The 12194-nt window shown below is 44.8% G+C and overlaps 1 protein-coding gene across 3 annotated transcripts in view; it reads right to left on the reverse strand.

Moving 5' to 3' along the window:
* svep1 (sushi, von Willebrand factor type A, EGF and pentraxin domain containing 1) overlaps window positions 1-12194 on the reverse strand; it is a 76994-nt gene that overhangs the window by 15622 nt on the left and 49178 nt on the right. For 2 of the 3 annotated variants that reach the window (XM_029526014.1, XM_029526012.1), the window contains exons 9-29: window positions 10411-10529; window positions 10185-10314; window positions 8976-9083; window positions 6804-6935; window positions 6436-6627; window positions 6191-6312; window positions 6013-6118; window positions 5706-5909; window positions 5311-5544; window positions 5023-5184; window positions 4704-4865; window positions 4160-4321; window positions 3391-3479; window positions 3202-3298; window positions 2540-2653; window positions 1954-2067; window positions 1550-1751; window positions 1098-1255; window positions 703-901; window positions 424-599; window positions 152-276 (exon numbers count right to left, since the gene is read on the reverse strand). In XM_029526014.1, coding sequence (XP_029381874.1) covers window positions 152-276; window positions 424-599; window positions 703-901; window positions 1098-1255; window positions 1550-1751; window positions 1954-2067; window positions 2540-2653; window positions 3202-3298; window positions 3391-3479; window positions 4160-4321; window positions 4704-4865; window positions 5023-5184; window positions 5311-5544; window positions 5706-5909; window positions 6013-6118; window positions 6191-6312; window positions 6436-6627; window positions 6804-6935; window positions 8976-9083; window positions 10185-10314; window positions 10411-10529 — 3107 coding nt within the window. The remainder of the gene's footprint in view (window positions 1-151; window positions 277-423; window positions 600-702; window positions 902-1097; window positions 1256-1549; window positions 1752-1953; window positions 2068-2539; window positions 2654-3201; window positions 3299-3390; window positions 3480-4159; window positions 4322-4703; window positions 4866-5022; window positions 5185-5310; window positions 5545-5705; window positions 5910-6012; window positions 6119-6190; window positions 6313-6435; window positions 6628-6803; window positions 6936-8975; window positions 9084-10184; window positions 10315-10410; window positions 10530-12194) is intronic. The other variant, XM_029526013.1, reaches the window with a different exon arrangement.

Consider the following 12194-nt stretch of genomic DNA (forward strand, 5'->3'; position numbering starts at 1 on the left):
CACAATCACAATAAAATATTGGCATGCAAATTCAAATAAATATTCGTGTTACATTTTTACGCTAAATAAATAATTGAGACTTGAGCATAAAGCTAAAGTAAAGGAAAGCTACATCACTAAAGGTAAAAGTACAAAAGCATTTTGTGTTCACCTGCTGTTGTGTGAGAACACGATCCCAGATGTTGAGTTGACTGATGGATCCAACAAAGGATTCAACGGGATTGAAACCTTCGCCCCTCTGGTCCTGGTCCTGGCCCAACACCAGGGCCCCACCACCTACAAGACACACAGAAAAACACAGATTAACTAACTTGTCTACGGGGGTACAGTTTTCAAAAAAGGTAAAAAAAATATATATATTGGCCAATCTTATTTTGTCAGAAACGCTGAAAACACTGAACCAGGTCGAGGATAGCACTACACCTGGGATAGTGGTGCCGACTGACAGGCCTTTGCCTCCATCTGAGGGCTTCCCATTGATGTAGATCCTCCAGTCACCATCCCAGCTCCTCCACGACACCCCGATGTGGAACCATTGGCCGGTGTTCACTGCAGGACAGTCAGTGATGCGCTCTTTGCCGTTGACATACAGCACCCACCTGTGGAGGGGGGGCAGAAAGACAAAGGAGAACTATAAGGAAAAGTTTTAAGAAGTCGTTCTGCCAATCATGAGCATTTACATTTTCATGGTGCGTCACTCACCCATTGTAGTCGATGAGTAAGAAAGCGTTGTCGCTGCCCTCCACAGCGTAGGAGATAGGTGTGCCATAATTAGTGGTGTCCGATGACCTCATCCAGAAGGTACAGGTGATCTCTGTAAGTGCCGGCATCACTCCGTCCATCATCACGTAACCGTGGATACCTGACACCTCAAAGTCCAGGTTAAAGGCGGAGGACATCTCTGACAGAGCAGAACAGGAAATACTTAGAACAGGTGAAAAGAGATTGTCATTTTTAAAAAATAAAGTTATTGCAGGAGCCATCTGTTAAGCCTACTAATGACATTTTCTTCTGGCTAATTATTATCAGTCTGTTTAATTGGCTGATTGCTTTGCCCCTCTAGGCTCCATGGTGACGTGTCGTCTGTCCTATAGTACCTGTCTCACACCTGGTTCCGTTGAACCCAGGAAGGCAGCGGCAGGTGTAGGAGCCCAGACCATCCAGGCAGCTGGCGCCGTTCACACAGGGGTTGGGATCACACTCGTCCACGTCCACCTCACACAGCCGGCCCCGGTAGCCCTCCACACACTGACACCTGTGAGAGGAGAGGAGCAGCACACAGCGATGGTGTGGGGTGAGACAGTACGAGTTTTGGGACATCAAACAGTACTAATTTCTCCCATTTGTACACATTTTAGCTTTGTGCAATATCACAGGAGAAACAGGATACAAATCAGAGAGGCCGACAGGGAGGGGGGGGGGGGGGGGGGGACCTGCAGCATTGAGGCTGGAATTGAACCCCAGATGTTAACCCTTTAATCCTGCCACCACACTTATTCTTAGCAGAAATGGCTCGTTAACACTTAATTAATATCAGAGTTCTTATTACCTGAAATCGTTAACAGCATCCACACACGAGCCTCCGTTCAGACAGGGTGTGCCGTAACATTCATCGATGTCGACCTCACAGCGATCCCCTGAGAAGCCAACAGCACAGCTACAGGTGTAACTACCCGTCAGGTCCTCACACACACCCCCGTTCAGACAGGGGTTGGAGAGACACTCGTTTATGTCCAGCTCACAACGCGATCCTGCAGAATGAAAGCAGAACAATATTCAGGATATTGGTTTAAAAGCAGGTCACCAGGTTTTCCAGTCAGAAGTCCCATTCAATAATCTGTATGGATGATTATCTAAAGTTATGCAACACGACTGTTTCTCTGATTGACTGAAGAAGCAGCTATCACACTGATACCCAGAATTAAAGTGTAACGCAGACGATCCTTATCCAACCTGTGAAGCCGCCGGCACAACTGCAGCTGAACTTGTTGACCTCGTCCACACAAACACCTTCGTTCAGACAGGGCGAGGAAACGCACTCGTTCACCTCCGCCTCACACAGAGACCCTGAGTGCAACAAAAAAAAAGTTAAGTAGAATATACAATGAATATAAGAATCTTACACATGGTACACATGTTTCTGGTGCATCACGAAGCAGCTGGTTCTGAAAGCTGAACTCATTTCTTGGAAGAGTCTGGTTGTTGTCATTGTTATTGTGGAAATAGTCTGTTTTAATTCCACTCAAATAGCCATGTGTCTTGTTATGAATAAAGATATTTTGATATTAAAACAATATTCACACATTTCTAAAGCTAAATCTGCAGCTGTGACTGGACACGTGGTGTCTGCTTTTACACTGTTCAAGTGAAATAAGCCTGACTTTTTACATCAAGGCACCATCAATGCCTTTTTCATTCTTTCACCAAAACACCCAAGACCTGGAGCCATTCGTGAAGATTTCCAATACAGCCTTATAGATCCCAAACATTTATAAGTGAATCAACAACTTCAAGTTTCATTTCCAAAAAGCTCTCTTACCTAAAAATCCTGGCTTGCACTGACACTGGAAGTCGCCCATACCGTCTTTACACAGGCCTCCATTCTGGCACGGCGCAGAGTCGCATTCATTCACATCGATCTCACACTTGGCTCCTGAGAGAAAAATATCAAAGGCTGGATCAAGAACTTATCATAACAAAGTCACACACAACACAACCCTGATGAGGACTATGATTGTTCCACCAAGGCTGAATGCTCACAGGGACAGAGAAGTGATGACAGGGAGCATGATGTGAATTATGGATTTATATAGGAAAAAGTTATAAAAGGGTTTTTATTTTATTTTGATGCAGAAAAAAGTCTTGATGATTAACAACTATAATCTGTTGCACCTCTACCAGCTGACACTCCAGACTGCGTCATCACAGGCCATCTGGTGGGTTTGCGTATGATTTGCAGTCCAAAAAGATGCTTTAAACTGTTCACTCAAAGGTTGATTTATATTCTCAGCCGGATTTATTACTGTGAGGCAATTTTCCAGAAAAGGGTGTCAGTGAGTGCTTTACTACTCAAAACAGCATGAGACAAACACCAGCATGGTGTTCAGGTCAACATGCTGAACAATAGTTTCTCAGAGAACGAGGATGAGCTGTAACTGAAATAAAAAGGACTGAGAACCAGGTACCTGACTGCGGCTTTACCTGTGAACCCGGGCATGCAGGTGCAGATGTATCCCGCCCCGACTTCCTCACATGTCCCTTTATTCTGACAGGGATTCAGGAAGCACTCATGGAAAACCTGCAGCAAATTAGATAACATCATGAGAAAACACACTGTTTCAGACTCAGAGTAAATAATAATATGACAGTATAGAAAAGATAAAAACCAACCTGACTACTTGCTTGGTAGTCCTCACTGACCTCCACCTCAGGAGCTGCAGTCACACTCTCCTCTTTTGGAAGAAAACTGGAGCCAAAACCTGACAATGACACCCACAGAAAACAGACAATATAAGCAGAGACAAATTGGAAAAACGCAGCAAAGGTCTTTCCCCTGGCTTCCAGACTGGCAGCCAGTTGTGATCCTGCTGAACAAAAGCCTGTATTCTTCTTGAAAACTGGCAGCATCTCCTAACCACTGTTCATTCCCACACTTCAGCAGTGTTACTCATTTCCATTCTGCTGCAGAGAAATAAAAAGTCATATTATTTCCCTTCCCCTCCTGATCCCAGTGCAGTAATTCCTTTCCCAATTGGATTGAGCTGTCACAACACAGATCAGACACCACACAACTGGAGAGATGGCAACAGATTCTCACTCAGGCACAAAGCAGCTCCATATATTTTGCTCTCTGGTGACTTCACTTGGCACATCCTGTAGAAACATAAGTCAATTTGGGGGCCATTTTAACGCAGCAGAATTGTGTTGAAATAAAACTCCTGTGTAGACTCATAACCTAAGAGAGGCAAAGTGGTAAACAAAACGTATACAGTTCCTATATTAGTAATTCATTTAGACAGCTATGAGAGAAGATGAAGATGCTGCATCACATTTAGCTCAATTGTGATAAGAGATTTTATTTTGAGAGCAAATGAAACAGATTTCAGTAACGCTGCATGTGCATTTTCACAGTTTTAAGATGATAATGAAATATCTTTACTGGAGCAGTGCTGGATGGTGGTTGCACCAGTAACGGTGGTGGTGCCGTAGAAGGGGCAGGACAGGCAGTATGAGCGGCCATGCTCAGGCTGGTAGTAATCTCTGGGACACGGATAACAGGGAACCAGACCGGTGCGGGAGAAGTGACCTGCTGAACAGGGAACTGCAGGACAGGAGACAACAGAGGATCAGAGAGAAGAAGCAGGTGAAACTGCACTGAAAAAAAAAAACTACTGGTTCAAGTCCACAATTTTAAAGGTGGGAGGTTGTTTTTGCATTTTTAACTTGGAAACTAAAGTAGCAAAAAAAAAAAATTTCAGTTTCCAGATTTATCATCCAACCTGACATGAAATTTCCACCAAAGGAGTCTGCCTTTCTGATACAACTCTGCACCAACACCAAAAACCATCTGACACATTTTGCTTACAGGCAGGACCTGTGTTTGTTTGTGTTACCTAGCAGCATTTAAAGTAACAATTAAAGTTAAAGTAAGCAAGTTGATAGGACATTAAGGGTGTGTGCTCGGCAGTGTCAGTCTCCATCACCTCCACACTCCATCTCGTCCACCGCTCCTCTGGTGACGGTTGAAGTCTCGTCAGGACAAACCAGACACTCCCTGGCTCCAAAGCCAGGCTGGAAGTGTCCCAGTGGACATGATTCGCAGATCTCCAGCCCATTCAGGGAATGACTACCAGGTTTACATTGGCCTGCGCACACAGCAAATCATTCACCATCAACGTGAATAAATGATTTCATAATGTTGGAGGTATCAGGTGGGAGCAGATCAGCTGGAGGCAGTTAGTATAGTTGGGTCTCAAAATGTATTTGATATGATTTGACCATATGCACGTGCCTGGATCGTACCTTTACATTCAGACACACTGCGGGAATGCAGGTAGGCCGTGGAGGTTCCTTCGGGACAGGACTTGCACTCTAGCTGACCCTCCTGGTCTTGGTAGGAGCCCAACCAGCAGCTCTCACACTCATTATATTCCAGAGAGAAGTACGTTCCGACTGGACATTGGACTGTAAGAGCACTCACCATTAGGGATTTTATGGGAAACATATAAAATGGATGATTTCATGCATTCGTTCAGTGACTTTGACTGGGTGTATTCAGTCCTAATCCCAATCCATCCGGTTCCTACTCACCACACATCCTGCCCTTGAGAACCGATCCCGGCCTGCAGAACAGTGTTGCTCTCTTGCCTTCCAGAGATTTGGGATCAGCCACGATCATCTCCGAGGACACGTGGAAACTGGACAGCGGCTGCTTGGCCAGCGTCCGTTTCAGCCGGTTGGTCAGCTGCTCCAGAGTCCGCAGGAGCCTCTTCTGATTGGCCACTTCTATTGAGTCGTTCCTCGACAGGGGCAGAGGGATGCTTGCTGGGAGAACGGACAAAGTTTAAAGGACCGATAACTAACAACTGATGGTATTATAGAAGAATTAAATCTAATGAAATGGTAAGGATTTTTTTTTTTGGTCTAAGAAAAAACTCAGCTCATCTTAAGGTTGAAATCATGATGCTTTTAGAAACGTATTTTACCTGTGATGTTGAAATAGATCTGGATCTTCTGGTCTCTGGTGGGACCCCTGACTTTTCGGCGCCTCTTGGTGCGGTATTGTTGTGGCATGCTGCTGTCTTGCTGCATGCTGCTGAGCTGCCGACTGCCTGTGGAAAAGCCTGACTCAAAGTAGGCATAGTCCTGGTTGCCTTGAGGACTCCAGTTGCTGCCCCAACCCCCCGGGGCTGATAAATTTAAAGACAGGGCGATGGAGGAACAATAAGCTCCGGTAAAAACACAAAGGTGGGATGTACAGTCAGGGTGGATCTCTGTGCATGTAAATCTTACCAATAGAAAACCCGTTCTCATAGTCGTAGTTGTACTCCAGACAGTGACCTTGCGACATCACCTCCAGCTTGCATGTGACGTCATCGGTGCTACAAATGTTGGGAAGCTGTGGAAGAATGTGTGTGAGTGATGATTCATGACAAACACGTGTGTGTTGTGTGTATACAAAGGTTCTCACCATGCCTTGCAGTTTGTTGTTAAACTCTCCGGCAAATGATTTGACCAGGTCCACATCGTCACAGCGAGACGCTTTAAACAGCATCTCAAAGGGTTTGAATCCGTTGTTTGCAATACGGTTGACTGAGAAAGATAGAGATGATTATTCAGCGCAGTTCCTGCACGTGCATGTTGGATATATTTTATTATCTAAGCAATGCAATGAGAAGGCTGAAAAACAGGCGTGAAAATCTGGGCTGCACTGACCTGAGCAGTCGGGTCTGTCTGCAGAGTAGGGCGGCTCCCAGACACCATTATAGGGGCAGAAGTAGCTGTGCACGGCGTCCTGAGTCAAGCTGTATCCATCTTTGCACTGAAGGGTACAATTAATGCCCTCCTCTTCTTCAGAGCAGATGAACTCTCCGTTCACTGGGACATATGGCTGGTCACAGGTAGTCCCTGCACGGACAGAAATTTACCGTCACGCTTCCATAGTTTGGCCAAAGTGGACCAAATAATCTGTTAACACTACACAAATGAAATTCTCCTTTGTGAATACTACTGAGGACAAATTTAACATAATTAGGGAAGTAAATTATAAGAGTGTTATTTAAACAGATAGGTCAGCTCTCCACCTTGCACAGTGATGGTGAGGTTGCAGGTTCGGCTGTTTCCAGCAGCATCTGTAGCAGTATACTGGACCAGAGTCTCTCCTACTGGGAACAGAGAGCCTGGGCTATGGCTGCTGGTTACAGTGAGGCGCCCACCTGAGAGAGAGACAACAAAACAATTAACTAAGTGTATTTTTACTCTGACTTTCAGAAGAGCAAAATCTAAAATGTTACTGTAGTTAACCTACAGAGGGCAGCCTTGGCCTTGCTCCAGTGTCCAGGACTCACTGAGTCACTCAGTAAACCAAAGAAACTATGCAAAACCATGATATGTTGACACGTGAGAAGTGTGTGTGGGCATCACACGACAGCAGAACAATCCACATCTGCTGGATTGTGGAAAAAAACCTGTTTGGCTAAAAATAAAACTGAAGGCGCAGAAAGTGATGGATAGTGCTTTTGAAGAGTCAGCGGTGGATAGAGTGAATGAGTGTGTGAGATACTGTGAGACTCTCCTGCAGGTTGTGAACAAGAACCTGTGAAAACATCTGCACTAAGTGTGAGACGGGACTGAAAACAAAAGGAGATGGTGGGAAAAGTGAGTGATTGACCTTTTGCTTCACTCACATCCAGCTCCTCCATTAATGCTGGCAACTATGTTCCAACAGGGCTGACACACGTCTGGCCTGCTGGAGTCTGGTGTCTCCCCTTATATATAGCCTGCGTGTGTGTATTTGTACGTGTGTTTATGTGTGTCTACCGAGTCGTGACTATATATAGCTCTGGCATCAGGGTGTGGGCCTGGAAAAACAAAACACTGACGTCGAAGCAGTGCTGTGTTGACGTCGTGTGGCCCGAAGCAGCCGCAGCAGCCTGTTATTACAGTGTATGTGCGTGAGTGTGTGTTTGATAGGGGAGCACCTCTGCAGACAGGTGGGGAGGCCCCTCTGGGCCTCTGTGAGCCGGAGGCCTGTGGGTGAGCGTCGGCCTTATGCTTGCTTAAGTTTGTAAACACACGCAAACATATGTGTGAGTGCGGTTATTTGTGTTTGTGTAAGTAGAGCTAGAGCCAGTGAATTACACGGGCCTGGCTGCGGGCTGGAATGCCGGAGAAGTCTGGTTTGTTGTCTGTCACCACCACAGAGAGAGCGCCAGGAGAAAGCCAGACGCCTCAACGATATTTAGTCTATTTGGCACAGCCGCCTTGATGCACTTCTTTATCGGTCTGTATTACTAAGCGGCGGCGCAGTGTGTGTCGCTGGGGTGGCCCGGTCTAAAAACAGAGGCCCACGGGTTGTGTTTTAGTTCCTCCAGCCACGGCCTAATGACCAGCCACTCGACCTCGTCCACTGCACCTTGAGTGATGATTACTGCATGGTTTGGATTGAGCATCGGTGGGACAAACAAACAGACTGTGCTGCCCTGAAATGCCTTTGTGTAAAATTAGCAGTGTAAGTTGGGCTGTTAGAGCTCAATGTTTCCCCTGAGGACGTTTGTACTTTTCACTCAATTAAATCAATCTTACAGCTGTTACGAGTTACTTTAGGGAGACTTTACATATAAAACATGGTTAATGAGACCAGTTGACTTGATGCTATTGAAAGAAACTGAAAAGGATCATTCTTTTTAATGACTGTGAGCCGTTTATATGGTTTGTCAGTTTTACCAAGACAATGATGAATATGCAGAGCTGTTACACAAGAGATCCAAGATGGTTTGAGAAGGAAATCAAAAACATTCAACTGAAGAATTAGAAAATAATTCTATAAATGCCTGTGTGAAGAAAAAGTGGATGGAGTGAGTTCACATTCCTACAAAAGGCCCCTTTTTTTAAAAATAGCAAAAACACCTGCTTTTCTCTCCACTGACAGCTTTAAGATTAATGACATTTACAGACTGGTTATCAACTTCATCTGCCCACTAGTTCAATTTTATCTAACACAGACACACAAATGAGGCATTCATTCACACAATGACGATCTGTCCTCTGTGCCTTCCAGTTGTTGTTAATGTATACACACACTTGGACACAAAAGCAAAGAGCTCTCTCCTGATCCCCCTTTTCCCCCCCAAGTCACCCAATGGAAAAGATCCTGTTTAACCATCATCAGTGGAAGAGGAGGGTGGAGTGGAACAGAGGAGCAAAGGAATAAACCATCTACCAAGCAGCCGTCTGAGAGCTTCGACCAGACATACCTGAGTTGTCGGAAAACTGCGGCACCTCCCAAACGACCGCCGTCTCTGTGTCTGTGGCCTGGACCGTGGGCGGCGACCTGCACCTGTCAATCACCGGAGGCTGCGTATCTAGAAAGGGATATAAGGTTGTTCACAGGATCTTTGAAGACGCTGATGTTTGTGAACATTGAACATATCAATTACTGTTGTTTACCATCAAAGGAAACACAAATCACACAACTTCAAAATACACAACTGCTCCCCAAGACTTGAGCCCATTATAGGGACAGAAGAGAAACAGCTCGGAGCAGTTGGCTCTGCTGTGATCTGACTTTTCTGAGTGTCAGAGGGCACCAGTTAAACACATGTCTCTAATAAAAAAACCACAAAGTTTCCACCAACATAATAACATATGGAAATGTTCACGGCTACCATGCTTGAGGTTTTTCCCCCTGACTGCTGTGATTATTGAGTGGTTGACACAGGACACCCCTGTTTTTCACTCTCTACAGTAACACCATTTGGCACCTGCTGGGCCGGATTCTCTCCCTCGCTGGTGAACACATCGATTAGATCACGGTTTCACACTGAACGACAGAAATCAGGATGTGAAGTTTGCCCTGGCGAATTGAAACTGGAGTGTTTGAGGCTTCACCGTGCAGGTATATCAGTTAATGATGAATTAAATATCGACTCTTTAGCAACATTCATGTGTGTTGTGCATTGATCCACTTTATTCTATTAATTCTATTAAGAATAAATTTGAATCGCTAATTTTTATCAATTTCTATGACGTCTCTTCTGGAAAAAAACCTTTGACTGGTGCAAACACTTCTCAACAAACAGTAAATTTAATTAATTACAAGAGCACATTGATTGTAGTTTTTGAGTTGAAAGTGTCTTTCCCTTAGATCAGCTTAAACCACAAAGTATAGTCAGTTTAAGCTGACAGTGGTCACGCTGCATGTGCTTAAAGATTTAAACGGGACTTTATCAGCATTGCTCTGTTAAAAAAAATTGTGATAAGTAAATGAACTTATATCAACATATGTCAAAAGCCGGTTGCTGCAGGGAGGAAGTAAAAAAAAAAACAACAAGTGGGATCGTAATAAAAGGGGGCAGAAAACTCTGACATTTCTTGTGGCGTACGGCGGGACAAAGCTTTTCCTTCCCTTTCACTGGACTAGGCCGTAGAGGAAATGTGCAGTATCCATTGTTGGATGAGCTCACCAGTGACTGCGACTGTAAAGGAGCAGTTGGCCTGGTTCCCGGAGCGATCGGTCGCAATGTAGGTGATGGTCTCCTTTCCGATGGGGAACAGCTGGGGCGGCGTGTAGACTGGCTTCACCTGCACCACCACCTGGAGGAAGGACAGACAGTTAATATAGGAGAAGAGAGCGGAAAGTTCAACAAATCTTTGGAGGTTTAAAGTGAGATCAGTTGTGAAATATCCAACCTCGTCTCTGGAGTTGTCAGTGGCGTTCGGGACGTTCCAGCTGACGTTGGCCGTTCCATGCCGATTATCTGTCTCTGCAACGATGTCCGCAGGACACTGGATCCACGGAGGTTCAGCATCTGAAGAAACAAGGACAATCAGATGATGGCGGATGTTTTCACTGACTCCAACAAATTAAATTAGAAATGACACTGGACTTAAATATCGCAGATGTCCACCAAACTCGGCCTGCTTGTTGTTATCACTGAGGGAGTCGGTGTGTGATGTCATCTGACCCCTGACCTCTTCAGTCACAACATGTCACACACTCATTATTGGTCTTTTCTGAATCAAAGAAGCTGGCCCCCGCTGATGTTACGTTTACACTGTACGTGGGTCCCTTATCTCACTCCGTCCATTACCTCAACATCAGACTGCAAAAGTGACGCATCGGTCAGAAGAGACAGCGGCGAGATGACATGTGGAACAAGCTTTATGTCATTGTCAAAACATCTGAGCTCATGGAAAAGGAAGCTCAATCTTGGAAAAATTATATTTTTCTGGCCTTGATAATCACGAATCTGACTTACTACTTCAGTGTTGTGTGGGATTTGCTCGTGATAACAGCTACTGATAGGACTGCAGCTGAAAGCAGCAATGACATCCAAATCAAATCGGGGAAAATATGGGTGAGGTGTTGAGGCTCATTTCCTCAAAGCTCATCAACTGCTTGTACACAAGCTCAGGTGTCCATCTGGGATCATTAGAAACATTCGACAATTCAGTAAACGTGGAGTCAAAGCTGGTTGTCAGAGCTTTTTTCACAGAATTCAAATCTTAAATGTGATCATTCACTTCAGATATGTTTGTTAAACTGAAAAAGAAAATGTGCAGTGCATCCATTTTTGAAACTAATGAAGTGACTTAGATCACCCTTAGATCAGCTGTATGAACTGCCAGCAAAAATAAAAATCAATGGAGCCAGCAGTTGAATAAAATTTCAGACAGGCAGGTTGCGTCTGGCTGCATTAAACTGTGATTACTTAATTCTCTTACTTTCATCATAATTGACTTGCAGGATTTCTATTCGTTCCAACAGGAAATATTTGGTCATGGTTATTAGCTCTCTCGATATGAAGCACGCTGTCATTAAAAAACAATGTTATAACAACGTCAACCTGTTTGGCAGCTCGTTGGCCACCGTGACCTTTGGATGAAACAGATTCTTCCGTGGTCTCATTCTCCAGCTTGTTGTAATAATGTGAACTCAGCACAGCTCAGTTCAACTCAGTTCAAACCTGCTTTAAATGAAGAAAATCCTCCAAGAGTTGCATCTCCCATCGATCAACAGTGGCCATGCCTGTAGGGTTGTGTAAGAGAGTGAGCTCCCATCTGGACCTGATGACCCATCTACTTAGGCATCCATCTCTGCTAAACACTAACACACTCAGCTCCAATCGGCCCAAATCAGCTTCATAAGAAAGGAGGAATATTTCACTTTGGTGTCATCATCATGCTCTGAAAAGTACTTCTCTCTCTTTATTGATCTCAAAATGTCACTTTTTATTCTCTCTCCCAACCCACACGGTAATTTCTCTTTTTCCCTCCTTCCAAAATTAGTGCCATTTCTCCGCCATAACATTATACAACACCTACAGATGACTCATCCTCCCCTCTCACCTCTCCATCCATTTTAGTCTTTATTGCACGACTCCCTCTGCTTACCAAGAGCAGCTCCTTCATTAGCAAACTTTCTCTGAGAGGACACGAGGGGATTGAGGACATTCAAGGGGAGGCAGGCGCTG

The sequence above is a fragment of the Echeneis naucrates genome, chromosome 18, assembly GCF_900963305.1.
Source record: "Echeneis naucrates chromosome 18, fEcheNa1.1, whole genome shotgun sequence".
NCBI classification, from domain to species: domain Eukaryota; kingdom Metazoa; phylum Chordata; class Actinopteri; order Carangiformes; family Echeneidae; genus Echeneis; species Echeneis naucrates.